At 43.3% G+C, this 22,862-nt stretch overlaps 4 protein-coding genes across 6 annotated transcripts; 1 reads left to right on the top strand and 3 right to left on the bottom strand.

The window, feature by feature from the left end:
• Positions 1-1,199: 1,199 nt before the first annotated feature.
• mfap5 (microfibril associated protein 5) lies at positions 1,200-6,505 on the top strand. 2 transcript variants are annotated; one of them, XM_010884921.4, is made up of 7 exons: positions 1,200-1,321; positions 3,033-3,108; positions 3,220-3,252; positions 3,396-3,464; positions 3,724-3,814; positions 5,702-5,775; positions 5,906-6,505. In XM_010884921.4, exons 2-7 carry the CDS (start codon positions 3,066-3,068, stop codon positions 6,019-6,021), a joined length of 426 nt encoding a protein of 141 aa, XP_010883223.1. In that variant the 5' UTR covers positions 1,200-1,321; positions 3,033-3,065; the 3' UTR covers positions 6,022-6,505. The 2 variants fall into 2 exon arrangements, with proteins under 2 accessions (XP_010883223.1, XP_010883224.1); XM_010884922.4 differs by having other exon boundaries at positions 3,017-3,108.
• Positions 6,506-6,573: 68 nt separating this feature from the next.
• On the bottom strand, positions 6,574-12,701 carry LOC105019035 (adaptin ear-binding coat-associated protein 1). Of its 2 annotated transcripts, none has more exons than XM_010884923.5 (8): positions 12,563-12,701; positions 11,331-11,431; positions 11,047-11,151; positions 10,710-10,791; positions 9,888-9,996; positions 9,389-9,647; positions 8,859-8,964; positions 6,574-8,753 (listed from the first exon to the last, which is right to left on the bottom strand). In XM_010884923.5, the coding sequence occupies exons 1-8, from the start codon at positions 12,655-12,657 to the stop codon at positions 8,699-8,701; spliced, it is 912 nt and encodes a 303-aa protein (XP_010883225.1). In that variant the 5' UTR covers positions 12,658-12,701; the 3' UTR covers positions 6,574-8,698. The 2 variants fall into 2 exon arrangements, with proteins under 2 accessions (XP_010883225.1, XP_034145010.1); XM_034289119.1 differs by lacking the exon at positions 12,563-12,701 and adding an exon at positions 11,662-12,556.
• A 563-nt stretch (positions 12,702-13,264) lies between these two features.
• On the bottom strand, positions 13,265-15,236 carry aicda (activation-induced cytidine deaminase). The gene is made up of 5 exons (XM_010884926.3): positions 15,164-15,236; positions 14,411-14,576; positions 13,778-14,066; positions 13,592-13,707; positions 13,265-13,504 (listed from the first exon to the last, which is right to left on the bottom strand). Exons 1-5 carry the CDS (start codon positions 15,181-15,183, stop codon positions 13,454-13,456), a joined length of 642 nt encoding a protein of 213 aa, XP_010883228.1. The 5' UTR covers positions 15,184-15,236; the 3' UTR covers positions 13,265-13,453.
• Positions 15,237-19,841: 4,605 nt separating this feature from the next.
• Positions 19,842-22,841, bottom strand: nat14 (N-acetyltransferase 14 (GCN5-related, putative)). The gene is made up of 4 exons (XM_010884927.4): positions 22,569-22,841; positions 21,824-21,997; positions 21,367-21,669; positions 19,842-21,227 (listed from the first exon to the last, which is right to left on the bottom strand). Exons 2-4 carry the CDS (start codon positions 21,902-21,904, stop codon positions 20,778-20,780), a joined length of 834 nt encoding a protein of 277 aa, XP_010883229.3. The 5' UTR covers positions 21,905-21,997; positions 22,569-22,841; the 3' UTR covers positions 19,842-20,777.
• Positions 22,842-22,862: the final 21 nt, after the last annotated feature.

Here is a 22,862-nt window from a genome sequence, read left to right as displayed (position 1 = left end):
TCAACACAAAGAGTGGATCAAACACAGAGTCATGAATTATGTCCTTTATATTCCTTCTCATCTTGGTTCCGATGTCTTTTGCTGCAACGACTGAATTGTCTCCTCTAGTTTCTTAATCCTGCATGTTGCTTAGCATGCTGGTGTACATTTCGGTTTCAGCCCAACATCTGAATCAGTTACCCAGCATGAAGACCTTTAACTAATCAACCCTACATTATTAATGCAACCAGGTGTCTGTTGGAGCTGGCAAGAACCAAATATTCGCCCCTGTGGGCTCCCCAGTACCAGGATTAAGAGCCCCTATAAATACAGATGCCCCTGGGGAAGGATGCGTGGCCTTTATCTATGAGCCTGGACTGGGAAACAAGCCATGCAGGTTTTCACTCCAGATCAGTTCTCTGCAGCCGCCTCACGCAGGGCTCGAACCAGTAATCCTCTGAATACAATGACCACTGTAACCCACTGTGGATTGTTACCATCGCCCCACAAAAGTGGAGGCCCTTATGGAGTAAAGGAAACAAGTACTTCAAGGTCTTAGAGCAGGTGACATAACCGATTTAAAGGCTATCAGCGCTGATCGCGTTGCTAACTCCCTAGCCATTTCACACCCATTACCCCAACACTAAGATATTTCATTTAACTTATTAACTAATCTTTGTTTTCTAGATTTAGATCTGGATTTCATTTACCTGGCCTACTGAAAGTGCTGGGCTGGTACCATATCCTGCACACAACCCTCCTCAAGCAAGATTGGCCACTTCTGACATGTAGACCACACTTACCAAGCACATTGCTCCCCCCTAGTGGGAAAAGGGCAGTACTGCAAAGGCAACATCTGCCAGACCTGCCAAGTTATTCTCTCATACTCCCCCAGACGGTCTGAAGCATATTTGGCTCAGCATTCATGTTCATATTTATTCTACTGTATTCAACCAATCATTGTTTATAGATTATTATTGTGTTTCCTTCAGTTATTTGTATGTGTCACAGGTCGTTCTCCATGTCTAGCATAGTTGCTAGAGACTAGTTACTTACATAGTTATTGTGAAATCAACAGAGCACTGTGTTTGTAATGTATTTGTGTTGTTTGCTTGTACAAGAAACCCACTTTGCAGTATTACATTGCGCAATGTTGCAAATCTTCCCAAATCTCTACCAGATTCGAGGACAGAAACTTGAGAGAGCAGGAGAATTATGATGAGAGGGAGGACAAGGGGTGGAGGAGGAGAAGGAGGAGGGCATGGAGGAGGAGAGGGAGACGGAATGAGGGTAAAGGAGAGAGGACAAAAGAAAGAACAAGTTCTGGGCGACTGGAAAAGTTGTGAGTATGCATACATTGGGTTCTTTTCTTAATTGTTAGGATTGTAAAAACAGTAGAAGTTCAGTACTGTATATATGTTTACTGTATAGGACATGGGATAATATACAAGAGATGCACAGAGAAACTTGAATTCAAGTAACTTTACATGATTTAATTGTTATGGAATACTCTTAGAGAATTCTTCGAACCTTCAGAACTAACGTATTGATGCAAACTGCAAGGGAATAAAGGAGTGAAAACGGTTAAATCAATTTGAGCGTATTCAGGGCCTGGGCAAAACGGTTGGGAAGAAATGGGGTGTTTAGCATACAATGTAACAAAGTAACACTGGCCTGCTTGCAATGACAGTTTGGATGCTTGAAAACAGTAAGAACAAGGAATATGAAAAGAGAGGTGGAAAAGTGTGTGAGGAAGGTGGGGTGGACTGGTGCTTAGAATGGGCAGAGAAAAACACATTCTTTTGTGAGAACTCATGTCTTGGACTCCCAACTCACACTGACACATCACAAGAGGAATGATGCAGAGGAAATGTGTGTGTGTGTGTGTATGTGAAAGAGAGAAAGAGACTGGGAGGGATAAAGGGGTAGAGAGAGGAATGCAACGAGAGATAATGAGAGAGATAGAGAATTGTGAGGAAGAGAGATAATGAAAGGAGAGAGGAGGGATGGAGAGACTGAGAAAGAGAGAGGGTAAGAGTGAGCATGGATTACTTCCAGAGAAAAAAAAAACAGAAACCTTTTACAGTAACCTTGTACAGTAACCCGATAGTAACCCGATAGTAACCCGATAGAAACAGTTTTTTTTAAACTGAGACTATCAGCCTACAGCACTTATGTATGTCAAACGACTATCAGCTTACAGCACTTATGTCTGTTAAATGACTATCAGCCTACAGCACTTATGTATGTCAAATGACTATCAGCCTACAGCACTTATGTCTGTTAAATGACTATCAGCCTACAGCACTTATGTCTGTTAAATGACTATCAGCCTACAGCACTTATGTCTGTTAAATGACTATCAGCCTACAACACTTATGTATGTCAAACGACTATCAGCCTACAGCACTTATGTGTGTCAAATGACTATCAGCCTACAGCACTTATGTCTGTTAAATGACTATCAGCCTACAGCACTTATGTATGTCAAACGACTATCAGCCTACAGCACTTATGTCTGTTAAATGACTATCAGCCTACAGCACTTATGTGTGTCAAATGACTATCAGCCTACAGCACTTATGTCTGTTAAATGACTATCAGCCTACAACACTTATGTCTGTTAAATGACTATCAGCCTACAGCACTTATGTATGTCAAATGACTATCAGCCTACAGCACTTATGTCTGTTAAATGACTATCAGCCTACAGCACTTATGTATGTCAAACGACTATCAGCCTACAGCACTTATGTCTGTTAAATGACTATCAGCCTACAGCACTTATGTATGTCAAACAACTATCAGCCTACAGCACTTATGTATGTCAAATGACTATCAGCTTACAGCATTTATGTCTGTCAAATGTCCCTGCATTTTAGCAGAACTCTTTTCCACACTCTACTACAACAGGATAGAGGAGATTGAAAAGGGGCCAGGGAGCAGAAGGGACATGGAGGAAATATACAGTCAGAATAAAAAGAGTTCCTCTGTGTGAATTAAAACATATAAACTATTTCCTCTTTGGGCTTTTTTGGTCGGGTTTCCTTCAGCTCGTAAACATCCAGCTCTTACAAGTCGGAGGTATGGGCAGTCTTCCAATCGCCCTGCTCCTCTGCGGTTTCCACGGTAACCTCTGACAAACACAATACACAAATCATCACCTTTAATTACGTTTGAATCTGTCTGTTTGTTTTTGTGCGGCTAACCACTGCCCTCATATGGTTTTCTGTCCCACAGCCCTCACAGCTGTAATCCAAAACCCGGCGGCCGGTAATACTGCCACCTCTTCAACGGTCACACGTTATTTCAAGAGGCATTCATTAAGTTGCATGACGTTTGTATCTGAGTCACGGCCCGGGGGTCACGGTAGAGGTCATTCCTATGCTGACTGTGGATTGTCTCCCTGTTGGCAGATGTGGATGGAGATGTGGGACTACCCATAGGGGACTGGAATGAAGAGGAGTCTCCCGTAACCGTGTCTGGTGAGATTATCAGTGGGACAGATAGGCTTCATCACACGACCATGCAAGACATGGGACATTAGGGGCTCACACACTGAAGTGCATTTGTCAGTGTGAGTGATCCAGCCTTATCTAAGCTGTGTGTTTGAGTGTGTGTGTTTGTGTGTGTGTGTGTGTGTTCTCCAGTTTTATCTAAACAGTGTGCGTGTGCGCATGCGTGTGTGTGTGCGCTCCAGCGTAATCTAATCTGTGTGTGTGTTTTTTCTCTGCTCCCATCCAGATCCATGCAGGGAGGAGATGTACCCCTGCACCAGGTTGTACTCTGTCCACCAACCCATCAAGAGATGCATCCACTCCCTCTGCCTTTACAGGTAGACAGACTCTAAAGGTTTTAACCTGCAGGAGAACTTCCAGTATACACACTCAGTGTCAGCTGATCATGTTCAGTTACACTTCATCTGGATTGCCGAAATGACCATCTCTAGATGCTCTACAGATATTCACATTATCAACAAACTCTCAAAAAGAAAGTCAATTCGTACTAAGTTTAAGGTCAGGTTTACTGTAAGTATAAGCAGGGACACCAACAGGAATGACAGGGCCCGGGACAGAATTTAACATTTAGGACCCAAACCACGGGCCATAAAATGTATCAATAGTAATTAAATTACATTATATTGTTTAATGCTTTAATTCATAAATAGGCCACATTTTTGTTTTCAACACAGGTAATTAATTATGTTACATCTTTTCAATTCATAACGTACTCAGTCCCAATCAGCCATTACTTAACTGCTACACATATTTAGACGTTCTCTTTTAGATTTGTCCTTCCTAGTTTTGGTTGCATGGTGGCAATGTTTTAGCCAGATACCAATGCCCGATAGAGAATCACGTTCCGAATAAAAAATGAAAATTGAATTACCTGTTCCAAAAAAAGCACTAACTCAGAGTTTGACGACGTTCTTCTTAGCCTTGCTAATGTTAGCTTAGGGTTTCTGGTAGCTAGCTACAGAGAGTTGGTCTATGCCAGAGGTCTTAAACCACGGAGGGCCGAGTGTCTGCAGGTTTTCGCTCTCACCTTGTACTTAATTGACTAATTGGTCACTAATTGGTTCGTTTCTACCCCCACCTGGTTGTTTAGGTCTGAACTGGGAACCAATTTAAAGGAAAACCCAAAAACCTGCAGACACATGGCCCTCCGTGGAACCGGTTTGAGTCCTCTGGTCTAAGCCTTCTTTTGTTTTGCTATTTTTGTAGTGTATGCTGTGGTAGACAAGGGAGGAGCTGACGGTTTGTTGTCCTGGTCCCTAGCTGCCATTATAGTTTCTTACAGTAAGCAAACTTCGCCCCTTACGGCATAGTTATGCTATATATAATATCATCCAGGTAAAATAAGCCAAGGAGGAAAGCCTGCCTCGCAGAAGGCGATTGGCTGGAATGAGATTGGCTGGGACAGGATTGGCTGGGAGGTAGCGGCATGCTCCAAAAATGATAACTTAACTTAACTTAAAACAATGTTTACTGAATAAATCCTGGAATTGTTGTTTAGGGTATCACTCTGATTGGCTGTAGGTGTTAGGGTATCACTCTGATTGGCTGTTGGTGTTAGGGTATCACCCTGATTGGCTGTTGGTGTTAAGGTATCACTCTGATTGGCTGTTGATGTTAGGGTATCATTGATTGGCTGTTGGTAAAACAAACCATTTTTACAGAAAAGGCTTTAATCATAGTGCTGTATAAAAAAAAAATGCAAAGAGTACAAAGCATGAATCCCTTCAAAAATGCAATAATTTTGTTTAAAAACTGTTACCCTTCTCGACAGTACTGAATACAACACTGACTGACAAATTAATAATTATATGTAAGCCAACCCCAGGCCAGGGCCTGGGACACCATTCACGGTTGTTCCCCCCTGTCCTTGTCACTGAGTATTACAGCAAGGCTTAGGGAAGGGTTATGTTTAGGGATAGGATGAGGTTTAAACTTATAGCATGTGTTACTACATAGTTCATTGAAAGTGAATGCTTGCTAACATTAAGGTTAGAGTTAGGGTAAAGCTAGGCATGTACAGATTGACTATCTAAATTAACTGTCACCCAAAGACCAGAGGTCAAACCATAAACCCTAGTGCAGAGGACCTGATTTTAGAGGATGCGACTGCCAAAAATAATGACATTATTATTATTGCATTATTATCTTTTTATATGCCTTGGAGCTGCTTATATCCGTGGTGACCCATGTGTGTGTTGTTACAGCCTTCCTCGTGTCTATGTAATCAACAAGGAGATCTGTGTGAGAACTGTCTGCCAGCAGGAAGAGATCCTGAAGGGTAACACACTGTCCATCTGATTCCACTTCTTTCAACCAGTATCCACTAGGATACTATTATAAAACATCTGACTGCATTAACCACTCACATCCACCTGAGCCCAGAACCAGCTTCTCTCTCTCCATCCTAGCTGAACTCTGCAGGGAGAGTTCCGGCTGGCCCAAACGCCTCCAGAGGTCAACCACCAATAAGAAACGGTGCCGCAATCGCCGTGGCAACGCCAAAACCTGGGCCAACAAGGCCTGACTTGTCCAAGATGGCGGTGATGTGAGGAAACGGGAGGAAGGACACACTTGGAGACCGAACACTGGGTTGTCTCCATAAAAACACCCCATAAATCCACTGCTCAACACCTGGTGCTAGTCTGTGCCTAATGTGTGCACACACACCCATACACACACATACACACCCACACCATTTAAGAAGAGCCTGAGTCATATTTCTCAGTTCTTCTATTAGCCTCCTGTTCTATTCTAATTGTCTGTGAATATTATGGGGAGAAAAACAGACAGATGATTGTGTATTATTTGACATGGATCATGTTTCCGTGGTTACGACCGGCCGTTATGGGCTGTGTAATACAGTTCAGATGTAAGGCTGTGGAGTTCCTGTAGTCAGTCTCAGTACCAAGTACTCACTGTCATCGCTGGTACCTTAATGGAAAGCATTATATTACAAGTACACTATTATTAACCAATAAAACAGAATTATGAATGGTTTACTATTCTGATTGTAGTCTAGGTTTTGTTTTGTGCAGATATTTTCTAGGTTTCTAAAACAGGAATGTCCATTGTGTAATTAGTTGAACTCTTTATCTTTTTATTTTCATTACATATACATACATTTTTTGTAACGACAAGAAACATCAGGAGGAAATGCATACTGGTTGTATATTACACAGACGTAAATTAACATGAATAGGATTTACACGGACGCAAACCAGTTCATACCAGTTCTCCCATTAGCTGTGTGCTCATATACAAAGTCACCACATTGATTAAGATGTCATTACACATATCCGTGCATAACAGTTTATCTTTTAGTATACATATGTGTGTGTTGGGAGCGAAAGACACCCATTGAAAATAACAAAGCCACAACGGCTTACTGTAATATTGCACTACATCGTCCTGTACTGCATTTTCACACTGTCTCTCATCTTCATACAATAACAAGAATAGTCATGTAAAACACTGCGTCTCACGCGGACTGGAATCGTCTCGCTGCTTAGTCAGAGTTAACAGCTATAGGGTTCAAAGTACAGAACACAGACAGACGTACAGACTGACTAACAGAACATACAATGAACTATTCATCCACCAGGGCATAGGTTATGGAAATGAGTCTTTACCCAGAAACCCCTTTCCCGTTGATTACATCACAGGGATTAAATGAAGACGCCTGTCTATCTGTCCACTGGATAAACCCCTTTCATCCCTCCTGAGACTCCACACCCCAAAACACTCACCCAACACTCTGCCCTGTTCTGATCCGTTCCACCATCTCTGGGTTTATAACCAACTAAACCCAGCCTCCAGTAAAGACAAGCTGACTATCCCTGGCAAAGACAAACTGCCTTCCAGAGCTTAGACCTTGCTGAAGCCTGGTATATTTTACATCCGAAATAGGTGTTTCATGTATCAACTAATCACATCATACTTTTATGCTGTAGAAATGTGTCAGTCGATGACAGCTGATCACAACACACGCAACCACTGGTTGTAGAAAGTCTTTGCCTTGGAGCTAGGCCAAACAGATTTTTTTATGAGCTTTCATAGTTCCAAAGCTTTCTCAACGATAGTTGCATGTTGACGGACTGAGAAGATGATAATGTTTCCACAGACAAAAAGTTCAGTCGAGTTGAACTTTTCATTGGCCGACAGAAACGCTGGAAAATTAGAAGAGAGGATACACGCACGCACTAGGAACCAAAATGCATCCGTTCTTCTTTGGTGTCCATTGTCAACTGATAAAGCTGGCAACGCTCTCAGCTGTGAAATGTCCCCATGTACACACCAGCATCTCTGTGAATCTCACCACTGTCAGACTGTGGTTGTAGGAACACCATACCCCACTTAGGGGCGCTAAACAGCACCACTGACCTGTAAACCAACACTAAGCTATCCTGATGTAGCAGGCCCTAAAGAAATACAAGGAACTAGATCCCCCACATTGCTGTCTTGAAGAGAAGTGAAGACTGTCTAGGTAGTTTCTCTTCTGCACTGTTCAATCAATCCAGTAAATGTGGAGGAGGTGTTAAGATGGAGTGTCACTTATTAAAGTGGAAATCGCTCTTTTTCCATTTCCCCACAAAAAGCGAAAACATCTGCTTGGTGATTCCCTGCAGTGGGTCTCAAAGCTAACTATGGCCTTACCTTAGCAATTAGGGAAAAAAGTTAAACTGATCATAGATCAGAGTTAGGATAACTTGAATATTCGTATATTAACATTTATTATTAATGCATCCAGGCAAGCCTGTAAATCAGTGTTGGACAATAAAAAGGAAATTTGCTACAATACTAGCATAACAACGACTGAAGTTACAAACTACTGGCAATATATACATTTACAATAATATAATATGTACATAAATCAATTATTTTACTTTGTATTATGACTATATTAGTGTTTGATTCAACATCATTCCTTGCTGTACCGTCTTTCATTTAGTGAGATTTTCCTCTCAGTCTTTTCCCTCTGTAATAAATAGCTAAATACTAGAAAAGCAGAAGGTGTGGGAAAGATTGTAACACTATGGGGGAGTGAGGAAGAGCCTGGTAAAGAGAGGCCAGGAAAACGTTGTGGGGGCAGGTTGTGACAGAAAGTGGGTGGAGAAAGAGACCACAATGAAGTTGAGGTAATCATATAGTGTGCTCCTCTGGTCAGGGGTTAAAGGTCAGGTGAAAGGGATTGCAGGTTGGCTTCAGAACTGCTGCCAGTCAGTGGAACCATCCTGGTTGGCGGTGGGGGGCACGGACCTGAGTTGGGGAAATAGGAGAAAGTGAAGGGCAGGAATAGAATAAAAGAAGGTAAAGTAAAAATGACACAAGGGTGAAACAGAGAGATAAGATAATCTGATTTACTTTTCGGGGGCAGAGAAATCTCCCCACATGTCTGAGCTGCCTGTCGGGTTGGAGTTGGGCGGCACCACAGAGTTGGAGTTAGTGCTGTCCAGGTCTAACAAACACCCTGAGATAAGAGACAACACACGTCAGATCCTTCAAATGTTTACTGCTTCTCCTTGCTACTCCGCTAATGTCAATGAGCTTTTTTGTAGTTAGCTAATAAAGAATAATAACAGAGCCCCATTCAACCCTCGTTACTGAGGCATAGACAGCACACATTTTTGCAAAATAATTCACAGAATGAGATAGTAAATTATAACAATGTTTAGGTTTTAAAAAGCACTTTAAGAAAAAGCAGTCACAGTAGTAACCAAAGGGGGTTGGGTTAACAGATTAACCAGAAGCAGCAATATGAGAACTAGGTTGCATTCAGGAGGATAAAATGTTTTGAACACTTTGACATCAGCTCCTATTCTACATGGTGTATGTCTTATCAGCACAATGAGTAAGACTCTGCCTTGCTGTGCCCCAAAAAGTTGCTCACCTACCTGTGTTACTTCCTCCAGTGAACGTGTTACAGCCCCCTGAAAACATGTCACTTCCTGCAGAGAATGTGTCACTTCCTCCTGAGAACGAGTCTCTTCCAGTAGAGAATAAGTCTCCCCCTGAGAACAATCCTGCATTGTCATTGGAGGAGCTAGACACAGGGGGTGGGGCTATCTTGCCACCACCACTGCCAGGGGGAGGAGGGAGTAGCCCAAAGCCCCCAGCACTATGGGGGCGAGACCTGTCCCGCTTTCTACCTTGCTGAGTGAGGGTGAAAGAGATGGGAGAGAGGGATGGGAGAGAAGGGAGAGAGAGATGGGATAGAGATATGAGAGAAGGGAGAGTGAGAGGAACATGTGTTTGATATATTGTCAAAGTGTAAAAACACTGATGAGTTGGCATTGTGTCTATATGCATGTGGATGTGAATGGGTGCGCTGTTAGGGGGAAACATGATTAAATTTAAATCTGTTTAGACAGTACCCATTCAAGAAATAATTACCCCAATGTTGAGAGTGATGGTCTGACCCTCTTTGAAACCAAGGTCTAGTTTTGGGGTGGTGTCTGGAGTCTGAGACTGCTTACTGATCTCAAGCTCCTGTTTAACCCACCTGAGACAGAGATAGAGAAAGAGAGAGAAGGGAAGAACAAGTAAGACAGAGACGGCAAGAGAGAAACAGAGAGATAGAAACAGAAAGAAAGCGAAAAAAGCAACAGAAAGAGCAACATAGAAAGAGGGAAGTATAGAGAGTGAAACAGATATAGACTGCCTAGTATTCATTCATGTAAGTTAGAAAGCAATGTTCTTGGCATTACTCTGTTTATACAAAAATGTTCATCTTTTCACCCCGTTTTGTGATATCCAACTTGTAATTCAGGCCCTGCTTCATCGCAGCAACTCCCAGCAGACCCAGTATCGTCAAGATCACATACGACATTGTTCTGATTCTTCAGTCTGCGCCTCAAACAGCTAGTCTCCCCCAAGCAGGCAGTCTACACCAGAATCCTTACGCGCCAGAAGGAATGTGTTATCCAGACTTCTACCACAACTGCGCTCACAGGCGCCCCAAGCTGCCATTAGAGTCGCTACACCTCAACAAAGCAAAGGCAACCATATAAATACGCCCCCAACTAAGCGCTGGTCAACAGCACTTCAGTCACATGGACACCTTGGCTAATCCAAGGGCCACATTTGAACGCTGGCCTCCCAATGACTAACCGCAGGGCAGTGACATTATCGCAGCGCCATCCAAGGGCTCCCTGAGTATCACCACTTTTGCATGTCTGTGTTGCTGACGTTATGACAGCTGGAGGAGCGACCTACTTGAAGTGGTCCTGCAGCGCAACATTGAAGTCAAACGAGTCCCCTCTGTCTCCAAACCCGATGCCGATGAACGCACTGCGACCTGAGACAGAGTGAGACAATAAACACATGCTATCAAATCCCTTTTCTACACACACTGATCCTTGAAAAAGAAAGAAGTAGAACTGTGATTAGCGACTGCATGTAACCCGAATGGTGCAGAATACTGTATCGTAGCGCGCGGGCCTCGCTATTGGCCTGCTATGCTGACAATGCTGCGAAAGACTCCGGCGTGTGGGACACTTCTGCCCTTTCTAATATGAAACAACCAACAATCTCCTGGCGACCGTCTACACACCGCTCTCATCCTGGATCCGAAGAACGAAGTAACGACTGGAGTCACTGACAGTTTCTATGGCGATGCCAGGATACTCATCCACTGGCGCCTGTGCAAAGAGCTCCCCTGCAGAGAGGGAAAGTTGTTATAACAAAGACCGTGTAAGTGTTTAAGTCCAGTGTCAGAAGGCAACGTGGTTATCGTCGTCTCTTCGGGGAAATAAGAGCATTTGGTACATGCAGAATTCAATTGCAACTGCCCAATGGTGGGCTAGGAACTAGGGTATGTAGTATTTGGCCCCTTACCAGAGATCTTGTCCTCCAATTTGATGAAAGCCACTTTGCCCCGAGCCGTCACTCTCATACGACCTGTCCAATCAGGGGTGTCTAGCTTCCAATCCGCAGCCCTGAGGGAGAAACCGACTGCCAATCAGAGATAAAGGCTCACTGTATTTGTGTGTGTGTGTGTGTGTGTGTGTTTGTGTATGTGTGTCTGAAAGTGAGAGACAGAAACAGAGAGAGAAAGGCTGAGAGGGTGAAATCAGGAGGAGTACAATTTAAAAGTGCCTCATACATTTACGGAGCTGGCATTGCATCACAACCTGGGGTGGAATATTATGTCATCGGTATTACTCACTACACATCACATACAGACTCCGCTCTGTGTATGGTAAGGGCACATTACTGGTGGTCAGCCAATCAGCTCCCGGGAGACAGATACAGTATTGAGTGCTGGCCAGTCAGCAAGCAGATATACTGGATCACATAAAAAACAGCCAATGAACCAGAAGGTAAACATAATATAGTTACACACACCGTCAGCAGTAGACTGTATTCAGAGGTGTAGTGGTAAAAAAATATATATATAGGTGGCTAAAATCTGATCACCATGTCTCGATAAATGTCATATGCTTTATTTTTTTTCACAGATTCTGTCACGTTTACCTCCACAAAACAACGGTCAGTATTATAACAATACAACAAGTTACCGTCAACAAGAGATTTACCGAACCCTGATGAGAAAGTGACAGGCTACAACAGAGATGTAGATAATCCTCTAAAGGAGTAAAAATCTAATCTAATCCTTTGAACATTTAAATACCGTAGTAACCGCTATAGCCTTTCGAAAATATTCGCCCCAAAGCAGAGAGTGGGTCAAAACAAATTCTGTAAAAGGTGGTCACAATAAGCCACCGCCACGTTCTTGCTCGATAAGCATGAATCAGTGCCAATGGATGATATTGACAGGGAGACTTCAAGAACGACAGGTGTATTATACTCATCCATCCCATAACGCACAACCTTGACATCTAGCGGTGGAATATTCCTCCCCAATATTCAAGCGGTTTGCCGGGAATGGTACACATTAGAAAAACTATTGCGCACAACAACTGGGTCAGATCGGTTTTATATGGAAGATGCATTGCTTTGATTGAGAGGCGAGTGGCTTCAGCACGGGAAGGTTTGACTATCGCCGAACGGAAAAAATGATGCTGGAGAGATGGCAAGGTCAACGGTGTCAGAACGTGGTCTCTTACCTGACGCCCCGGTTCGATGCCCGCGGCGGGATTCGGTAAACGTTGACGTCAGGTTTCACACACAAGATCGACTCGTATTCTCCCTCAGTCGCCATCTTGACTTTAATTCAATCGGTGTCGGTGTGCGGTGATGGTGTGCGTTAACGTGTATTGGAGCGTAATATATTGTGTATTTGCGCACGAAAAGAGTTCACATTGTCGTTCATCCAGACGAATAAACTATCAATGTGATAGATACATTAAATCAGTTATCCTAATTTGTATACATTTATGGTGTTCTTATAGTCCCTTGTAACCTCTTGGTCACCACATGTGAGGTCAGAGATCACTGTAAATATAGGATAATGGTATAGTACAACTCGCTTTTTTTGACACAGTCTATTCCCTTTAGTGCCAAAAAACACTTGGAGGTTACCTAAGGTTTGTCTGGTCAGAGAAGAGCAGACAGTTGTGACTTGTAGCCCAGTGTCCTGCCACAGCCACAGTCTTCTAAATGCACCATGTGTTTGTCTTTTATGCCTTAGAAGTTCTTGGTTCCTCTTTTACACCCATCTTTTCCAGACTAGAGAAGAGTACTAGATTGTGACTGTATGTGATAAAGAATAGGCTAAGAATGTCTGGCTCCCACAAAACAACTCTTAAACACACTTAGAGTAAAGTATTTTAAATTATGTGTTGCAATACAGTGATAATGCTTTAAATTAGGCAAATTAAAATGCTATTCACAGAGCATTCAGACAGTATACAGTTGACCTATTCAAGTTTTCCCATTTTTCACAGTGATGGAAGTAGTCCTTACAGTAGAACATTGGCAGATAGCACCAGTGCAAGGATGTACATGACATCGATATAGCCTATCCATGTCTATGACAGTGTCAGTGAGAGGCAGGTTCACAGTCCCAGGATCTCGAATGCATCATTCCAATCTTCTGCCTCACCAGGCTGAAAGACAAAACCAAAAATTTAATGGCTGTGTTGTTCTACACCACCACCAGGACGCAGTACGTTTTGGCTGAGTGTGTGACCTACCTGGAGGATGTGGTTGAGTTTCCTGGCCAGTCGAACGTAGTTCTGGTGCAGACCGTCCCAAGCCTTGAACAGGCTATTTCTGCACGCCACAAAGGTATGCCAGCAGTAGAAATAATCTGTAGGAAAGAGATGCATCATTATACCCATAATAAGACATGCACTTACACACACACACACACTTCCTACCTTCATAGCCCATAATAGTGATCTTCACCCCAGCTCTCTGCAGAAGTCGGAGCCCCTCTCTCTCTAGGCTGTCCTCTAGGTCACAGAAGTAGAGCCTGGAGACGTATATCCTGAGGCGAAGGTTGGGGGTCTGGCTGAGGAACTGGGCCAACCTATAGGAGCAGTCTGAGCAGGGGGACCAGGAGCAGAACCAGGTGACTGAGTAACAAAGCCCCCCACTGTCTGGGGTTCCATAGCCCCACAGGCCCGGACACAGGGCCCCCGCCCCGAGGAGGCGCAGGAACAGGACCTGGAGAGGGAGAAAGATGGCGGTGGACGGGAGAAGGGAAAATATGTGAAGAGGATTAGAGGGATAAGGAGGAGGCTGTATAGCGAGGTAAAAAGAACAATATTATAAGGTAGTCAGAAAGAAGAAACAAGACGTGAGGGGGGAAAAAGAAGAGGAGGAATGAGGAGGAGCGTGGATAAGAAGGGAGGTGAATATTCATGTTCAGACGAAGTGTGAAAGGTCAGCTGCACTAACAGAAGCAGAGGGGACAATCACATTACAGATGACAGGACTGGTTACATGGTATCAGTCATCACCATATTCACCCCCCCCCCCCACCACCCCCCCGCGCTCCGCTGTCTTACCTCAACATGACACCCGGACCGGTTGCGCAGGTGTCCAAAGTCCAAAGAGTGTGAGTTAGGTCCATTCCTCCTCTTCACCACAAAGCACAAGTAGGTTTCGTGTCGGCCCTTGGCCCAACGCACGTTCTTGTAGTTGTAGATGAACCTCTTCTGGGCCAGCAGCACACTGCGACACGGAGAAGATATGAAACTGGAGTGTGCTGACTGATTGAAGTCGAGGGTAGACGCAGAGTGAAAGTGTGACAGTATCCTAATGAGAAGGTTTTGTAAACACACTAGGCAGAATGCTTGCATCGCAAAATGTACTCAATTGCACTATTAATGCTTTTTTTCTCTGCATCTATAAGTGCCACATGCTCTGGTCATAAGGACTTCACTAACAGCGTAGCACTTTACTTTGCCAAAACCGCCGGTTTGGTTAACCATCTGGACTAATGCCTAACGTCGTTTGCTCAGTCTCAGTTTCAATCTGGCAGCATTTAGCGAAACTGGAGAAAGTTGTTAAATACGTTGTCATCATGTCTCGTACATCTCACTACACAGCGTAAGTTGACTGGAGTGGTTTCATAATAAATCACCAGTGATTAGTAGGACAACAATCAGGGACAGTACAGCTTTTAAAGTTGTGTCATACCATGAATTAAAAGAAGAGAAAAAGATATGGTGTGTTATTTAAATTATATGTACATTTGCTCAATATAAATATAACAACAAATTCTAACAAAAAAAATAAAATTAAGAAATGTTACTTACCTGTCAAATTTGTTGTACATTTCAACGCCTAATTTGTCTCAACACAATCAATCAGGCGGGCAAGAATGATGAGATGTGTGTGTGTGTGTGTGTGTGTGTAGGTGTTTGTTTGTGTGTTTGCCTGAAGGCGGAGGTTGTGGTGGGAGTGTGTGTATATATATATATGTATATATAGGGTATTGTTTAGTCAATTAGCTTGTGTAGAGAGGGGACTCTGGTTGGATGGATGGACTTTTCAAATCCAAAAAGAGGGGTGGGGTGATGACAGTAACACAGCTTTAACGCCAGGGTCATACTACTACACTCAGAATCACAATGACCTTTGTTCGCAAAATTAATTTACATAAACTGTTTGTCATGATGCAGTGGTGCTGCTAGTGGCAGACAACATAAAAAGACAGCACACACTAAACCCACATAAAGTGAACATGCATTAAACTGTGTAAACTGTTGTGTGGTGAGCCTGCCCATACGGAAACCTTTTGGGATATATTTAAAAATAACAGAAATTGGCCAATTAATGTATTTAAGGAAATGTAATGAATACATGTAGAATACATTAACAAATATATTACCAAATGCATATAAAGGGTATACATTTTTTTTTTAGATGCATTTGAAAAATATATAAAATAAATATATTTGTCCACACATTTGGAAAATATATTTGTAAATACTTTAAAAAAATATACAGTGGCGTTTTGTAGGCCATGTCACCAACGCGTTTTTGAAATAAAGGTATAATTATTAGAACTGCTGTGAAGGGTTAAAATATAAAACGTCTTGAATGTCATTTTGGACTGTGAATTGTTTTGAAACAATACACTTGGACAAAATTGAAATGTATTTATACATTTTGACATACATTTTGAAATAAAGGGTGAAATGCATTTTGATACCTGAAATGTAATTAGAATAAAATGGAACATATGTATACATTGTAAATACATTAGAGAATAAAAGGTGAAATACATACCTGAAAAGTTTAAATGTATTCAGCATACATTCCATCATACATTCTACATGCATTTTGCATTGCAAAAAAATATTTATTTTCCGTATGGGTGAAAGAAAATGAGATATGAGTGCTGAGAATATTATCCATGGTTTGCAGTTGATGTACACTTTTATAGTATCAGCATAGTTAATCTACATTCAGGAAGATGAACTTGGTTTAAGTGTACTATATTGTACCTATTTTGTTGACAGTTTGGTGTGACAATGTGGAACAGATGGCCAGTAAAACATATATTTTTTTAAAGGTGTGCTCTGTAGAATCTTGCCTCTAATGTTGACAAGGCTGAATTTTAAACAATGATACAACGTGTTTCCGCTTTCCCTTATCGAACAAGACTGGAACAGTATTAACTAGTCCAGGGTGGTTGTGGGTGTTGTAGTACTGTGAGTGTCTAAAGCGAGTATGAACAGACTACAAGTCAATGCAAACTGATAGACAGGCCAGTAAGAAAGTTTCCATGGGGAAGGATTTATTGGGAAAAACATTAAAAACGTTAACTTAAAACAGTAACTTGGCCTCTTTTAATAGTTACAAATAGAAATACTGTGTGGTCCATTTTTTATATAGTTACTGCATCGATATACTGTGTGGTCCATGCTTTTTTATAGTTATTGCATCGATATACTGTGTGGTCCATGCTTTTTTATAGTTACTGCATCGATATACTGTGTGGTCCATGCTTTTTTATAGTTATTGCATCGATATACTGTGTGGTCCATGCTTTTTTATAGTTACTGCATCGATATACTGTGTGGTCCATGCTTTTTTATAGTTACTGCATCGATATACTGTGTGGTCCATGGTTGGATTATGAGTAATTTAAGGACTACAAAAGACCATTCAGTTTCACAATGCAGCCAACAGAAAACAATCAGTGACCACACATGAGGTCCAGACGTGTTTGACGTGATTTGTAACCTTTGATTCCTTCGCATACGTCATTAACTCTAGCCAACTGGCTGGAAATTTCCAAAGGCACTTCCACTCCCTCCCTCAGCCAGTCACCCAACCCTCCACTCTGATTTTCCCATATCATTAAAAAACCTTCCAGATACCTTCTTGATTCACTCTTCTGCGTTCCCCTCCGATTCCTCCCCAGCTTCCTCCTCCTCGTCAATATTTCCAATCCCCAAAATTGGTGTAAACATGCTCTTCCCCAGAAACCCGGAGTCCCTGACACCTCTACGTCTGTTTTTTTAAGTGTGTGTATGTGTGTGTGTGTGTGTACACGGGCTGTGTTTTCGGATTTTCCCAAAGTGTGTCAATCATAACAAACTCAAGAGCCGTCAGTGACCCCTCTCACCGCAGGTTTCCCTCCCCCTCCACCACCACCACAGTGTGTGGCTCTCTATCCACGACCGCGGGTGTGAGGAGAACTCAGACCAGCTAGCCTTTGAACCGTGAGATGTTGTCATCCGTGCTCCTACGGCCAGGGTGTGTTCAATCTCCTTTCATCTGTGCCGTTCTGTCTGCCGTTCTGTCTGCCGTTCTGTCTGCCGTTCGGTCTGTTTTTGCACCGGGCCGGTCCCGCTTGCTGGCGATGCACGCATCCTGTGGCTCTATTTCCCATGACTCTGCCCTCCCCTCACCCTCCCAGGCACTTTGTGGTTTGGGGAATTCACTGTTTTCCAGGATGGGTGTGTGTCTGTATTGGTGTGAGAGAAAGTGACTCCATGTTGACGGCAACTCACCTTAGTGCAACGTTGAACTATTTAGATAAAACGCAACAAATAGTCACTTCGCATAACGTGACTGGAAATATTTCTATTCTCAACCTCAAGTCAGTTTTAAATATGATCCTGTAGTTTGTGTGTGTGTGTGTGTGTGTGTAGGTGTTATATCAACACATTTACTAGACTGTGCATCACCAGCTTCCATGGTTTGACCACAACTGACCGAGGTCACCTTTCGGTCACATATCCCCACTCACGTGCACTGCCCCCCCCTCTCATGCACAGCCCTACTGTAACAGTCAGTGTAGAGTATGAGACAGAATACAGTAGTCTGGGGTAGACACGACTCTGCATTCAACCCATAGTCAAGGGGAAACCAACCGGCAGCAGGATGTGCCAAGTCATGCTTTCCGAAACTCATCCGCCCACAGACACACACTCACACACACACTCAGCCGTACCATGCAGACACACTCACACACACACTCAGCCGTACCGTGCAGACAAACACACACACTCAGCCGTACCGTGCAGACACACTCACACACACACTCAGCTGTGCCGTGCAGACAAACACACACACTCAGCCGTACCGTACAGACACACACACACACACAGCCGTACCGTACAGACACACACACACACAGCCATACTGTGCAGACACACACACAGCCGTACTGTACAGACACACACACACAGCCGTACCGTGCAGACACACACACACACTCAGCCGTACGGTACAGACACACACACACACTCAGCCGTACCGTGCAGACACACACACACACACACAGCCGTACCGTGCAGACACACACACACACACACACACACTCAGCCGTACCGTGCAGACACACACACACACACACACAGCCGTACCGTACAGACACACACACAGCCGTACCATACAGACACACACACAGCTGTACCGTGCAGACACACACACACACACACAGCCGTACCGTGCAGACACACACACACACTCACACAGCCGTACCGTGCAGACACACATGACCACAGTCACAAACAGGCCTAATTTCAATGGGCGTAAACTCACATCTGTTTCCTGAAAACAATAATAGCTCCATGGTTAGACTACCGTGACCCAGCTAACAGGTGTCTGCAGCAGGTTAGAGCGTTGAGGGAGGGAGGACCATAGAACGACCCGACGATCCACGCTGAGATTGGGGGAAACCGACTCCCACTCACCATTACATCGTTCTGCGTGTTCTCCTCATGGATGCGCACGAGTACCCATTACTATGCGTGGGAGTGATTCTTAACAGGTTTTTCCACTGTAAATCCAGAACTACAAAGAACGGAGGCATTGGTAATGTATTTATTTTATAGATTACAGTTGCACCGCAAATAAATCATTTTGAGACATGACACGAGATCAAAGAAGCTTATCGCTAAAGCTTTTTTCTGGTCGGGGATTTAAAACTACCTGGATGAAAATGTATTCTCTAGAGTGTGACTTTTTATTATGCGCGATACTCGCCCAGACCACATACTACTGTTCTCACTGTACGTAGCTGGAGTTGCATGTTACAGGATTATGCACGGTTCATACCGTCTGAGGTTAGCACGGTTAGCACCAGCGTAGCTAACCACGCTCTAATTCTGGTTAGGCCAAGACGAGTGTCACACACATCCTTCCACCCACATAGTGACGTTCACCTGCAAACTGTTTATCATGAGAGCGATCCTACACTGTCACCGAGTTACCAAGGATTTCAATCTGATATGCAATCTGGAGGTAATATAGTGGATACTTAGTGATGTTACTTATCATGCGAGAGGTGTAATATGATGTGTCATTAAAAGGAGAGATAAGGACAGAGAGATAAGAGAGCAAAGGGGGCGCATTTTGCACAGTCATACAAAACCACACACAGGTGCAGGTGAGAGAGAAGAGGTGGTAGAGTGAGATACAAGAGAACTCAGCATCACATAAACCACAGACTTCCTCACACAGTAAAGGCCTATGATCACACAAGGGTGCAACTGCCCACGCACGCACACATTTATTAAAAAACGATCTTATTTGTAAACTTTCTTAACAAATAAACAGCCAGCTAGACATACAGAGATAGACTTGGCATGATAAAATGATTTTGGTTTCAAACAAATATCAATACATAGTGACAATACATAAATAAATAAATACATAAATAAATACAAAACATTTGCTGAGGAAAAAAAAAAACTTGGCTTAAAAAGCCTAACACAATATCTGTCAATTTGCTCTATGTGCAATGCATGTTTTGCTCCATACATAGTGTAAGTTAAATAATAACCACACTGTGGTTTTAGAGTAATACTTTCCCTAAAATCTTTCAAAACAGCAAAGTAGGCTTACCTGGCAGATGCAGTATATCATGAGGAAGTCTACAATTTGTTTCTGTTATTTGTTATTGCAAATGTTGCCAAGAAATGAGCAGCATTACAGAACCCACATACCTGCACATTCCTCTCTACACTCACAGTCAACAGACCAGATATAAAAGGGCAATAACACAAAAAAATCTGGTAGTATAATTTGGAAAACATAACAATAAAACAAATCCTAAACCAGTAAAAATACAACTGAGAAAGAAATATTCTGTAAAAGATATAAAACTGAATTTAGGAGAACTAATGATCTGATTTTATAGGGCCCCCTAAGAACAGTTCATTAAACTACATTTTAACAGGTAAAATGACAAAAATGTGTGCAGTACTTTATCTTGTAAACTAGGGACCTGGGAAAGGTGCAGGGATGAAGAGAATGTGCCTATTTGAAAGCTAATTAACGGTTGGAGACTTCTGTGTTGACGTCATTATTGTCTCTTATAGCACACCTCTTTTACTGTCTCTCCCTTTGTTTCCCTCACAATTTCTCTTTAGTTTCTCCTGTCTTCTTTTCCACATTCCCTTCCTTTCATCACTTTAGGTCCTTGACAAACACCTTGGTAATGTGAAAGCCCAGAAAGGCCTTCTCCGGCTGCTCTTCCTCCTCCTCCTCTTCCCCATCGTAGCCCACCTCCCCCTGCAGCCGGTAGCCCAGCTTCCTGAAGAAGGCTTCTCCCACTGCGGAAGGGTAGGGAACGTGGGCGTACACCCTCCTGGCTCCCTCCTGCCTCTCCCTCTGCTCCAGGCTCTGGATCAGGAGTCGGCCCAGGCCCTCACGGCGGTACCAGCAGCCCACCACCAGCCGGCATAATCTCCTGATCCCCGGGCGGCAGTCACCTTCCCTGGATACACATCCAACGATCTCCCCCTCACAGTCCGCAACCCACACCTGCCCGGCAGCCTTCTCCCGCTCAGCGTCAACGATCTCAGGAGGCGTGTCTACGCCCTCCGCCTTGAGCTTGGTCCTCCGTCTGGCCTTGCCCTTCAGTGACAGATTCATGTAATACTATCATCAGCTGGACTCAACACACACAACAGAGCACTAATAATCACAACCCCAAAAAATTAAGAAAAAACGAGCAACATCCAGAAACATCCAGCAGTCCCAGAAAGGAACCTACTTTTGTTGGCGGGGGTTTCCCACTGACCCGGCTGTAGGGATTGAGGAGGGTGTCATCCTGCGCCCCTCTGTAACTGCTCCCCACATAGTCCCAGTAGGGCCGACTGGTTCCCAGCACCCCGATGGAGCGTGGCAGAGTGACTTTCAGGTAGACAATGAGCAGGAACACAGGGATGACGAGTGCCAGGATGAAAGAGTGGAGGAAGCATCGGAGGACGGATGAGATAGTTGCCAGGAGAAGCAGGCACACAGGACGAGTCAGGATGTGAAGAATCAAACGGTTCTCCGTGCCCTGACAACCCTCCTGAGAGACGGAGACAGACGTAGAGAGAGAAAGGAAGGAGGTCAAATAGAAGAAGAAAAAAGCTATTTTGAGCGATAACGTGAAAAAGCCTAATATAGAATCAGAACATTTTAGGCGTGAAGTGTGGTTGAGTGTGTGTGTGTTTTTAAAACACCTTGATCATGGCTTTGACAGTCTCTATGTCATCCTCCCTCATTCTTCTCATCACCACCTGATCCAGCTCCAGCTTCACCATATTTTGGCCACACACACACACACACACAACAAAACGTACAGCAATACACCTCACTCACCCCAACTTTGTACACTAACACGCACTGATATCAGTCTGCAAAATAAATTTACAAAATCACCACGTGGTTTAGCATTTTGGTTACATTTAACAATACAAAAATAATGTACAGCGGAGTACTTATATTTTGCTTAGTGTAGTAGCTAATCTGCACAGAGTCAATGTCAAAATAATGGGAAATGAGGTGTGCTATAATCAGATATTCCTAACTACTTCCCGGGCGCTTGTAGTGGCAGCTCCCGGCAACTCTTCAATTCGGAGAGTTTGTGTAGAAACTAAGTTTCTGTTGGACCTTGTTTGCAAAATGATGAATATCCCCCATATACTTTGCTCTAGGGCCGGGAATTCTGTGCGTATAGCCACTGTCTACAAGTATGGTCAAGGCTATAATTAAAAACAAGCAATGGGCTTAGAGGCTTTTTCATATCCATTGGCTTTAATGTAAAATATAGTGTTCAAATATGTACAATTTAAAGGCAAATCAAATCACAATATTCATGTTTGGATCCTGGTTTAAATCCTTATATGGTGGTCAGCGTGAAAGGGTTATGTGTGCGTAATGTCTAAATAAACGTCGAATCGTCTTACGGAACCGAGCAAAGCCTACCTTGAAAACTTGCAGCGTACCGCCAAATGCAGGATTAATGTTTTATTTATTCAATGTGCAGGCCTTTATTTGTAACCAAAGCGATGTTTCTTAAATTCTCGTGACGAGCACGTACAGAGATTTTGGATATAACAGAGATCCTAATGTCTCAGCCCAAAGACTGGGTTTCGTGGATCAAAGCAGATCGGGTTTAGATTCCACAGGCACAACATAAAGGTCCCGCCTTTCCTTCTTTAGGATTGGTGGATACCGGCCTTTTCGACAGAAACAAAACCAACTGTTTTGCAGGGATGT

Source organism: Esox lucius, chromosome 20 (genome assembly GCF_011004845.1).
Source record: "Esox lucius isolate fEsoLuc1 chromosome 20, fEsoLuc1.pri, whole genome shotgun sequence".
NCBI classification, from domain to species: Eukaryota; Metazoa; Chordata; class Actinopteri; order Esociformes; family Esocidae; genus Esox; species Esox lucius.
Note: the sequence above shows the minus strand (reverse complement) of the source record. Positions and strands in the feature narration are given on the sequence as shown.

Bases quoted from the DNA above. Each gene is read 5' to 3' on its own strand.
- mfap5 (XM_010884921.4), top strand. From the start codon at position 3,066: ATGGGCAGTCTTCCAATCGCCCTGCTCCTCTGCGGTTTCCACG. The intron at 3,465-3,723 runs GTGAGATTATCA...GCTCCCATCCAG, and splicing joins GTCTCCCGTAACCGTGTCTG to ATCCATGCAGGGAGGAGATG. The intron at 3,815-5,701 runs GTAGACAGACTC...GTGTTGTTACAG, and splicing joins CACTCCCTCTGCCTTTACAG to CCTTCCTCGTGTCTATGTAA.
- LOC105019035 (XM_010884923.5), bottom strand. From the start codon at position 12,657: ATGGCGACTGAGGGAGAATACGAGTCGATCTTGTGTGTGAAACCTGAC. The intron at 11,152-11,330 runs GTAAGGGGCCAA...CCCTCTCTGCAG, and splicing joins ATTGGAGGACAAGATCTCTG to GGGAGCTCTTTGCACAGGCG. The intron at 8,754-8,858 runs GTAAATCAGATT...TCCCCAACTCAG, and splicing joins GATTTCTCTGCCCCCGAAAA to GTCCGTGCCCCCCACCGCCA.
- aicda (XM_010884926.3), bottom strand. From the start codon at position 15,183: ATGTACAACAAATTTGACAG. The intron at 14,577-15,163 runs GTAAGTAACATT...TCCGTGTCGCAG, and splicing joins ATGTACAACAAATTTGACAG to TGTGCTGCTGGCCCAGAAGA. The intron at 14,067-14,410 runs GTAAGACAGCGG...CTCCCTCTCCAG, and splicing joins GGTCCGGGTGTCATGTTGAG to GTCCTGTTCCTGCGCCTCCT.
- nat14 (XM_010884927.4), bottom strand. From the start codon at position 21,904: ATGGTGAAGCTGGAGCTGGATCAGGTGGTGATGAGAAGAATGAGGGAG. The intron at 21,670-21,823 runs GTGTTTTAAAAA...TCCGTCTCTCAG, and splicing joins CTGTCAAAGCCATGATCAAG to GAGGGTTGTCAGGGCACGGA. The intron at 21,228-21,366 runs GTAGGTTCCTTT...CTGTCACTGAAG, and splicing joins GGAAACCCCCGCCAACAAAA to GGCAAGGCCAGACGGAGGAC.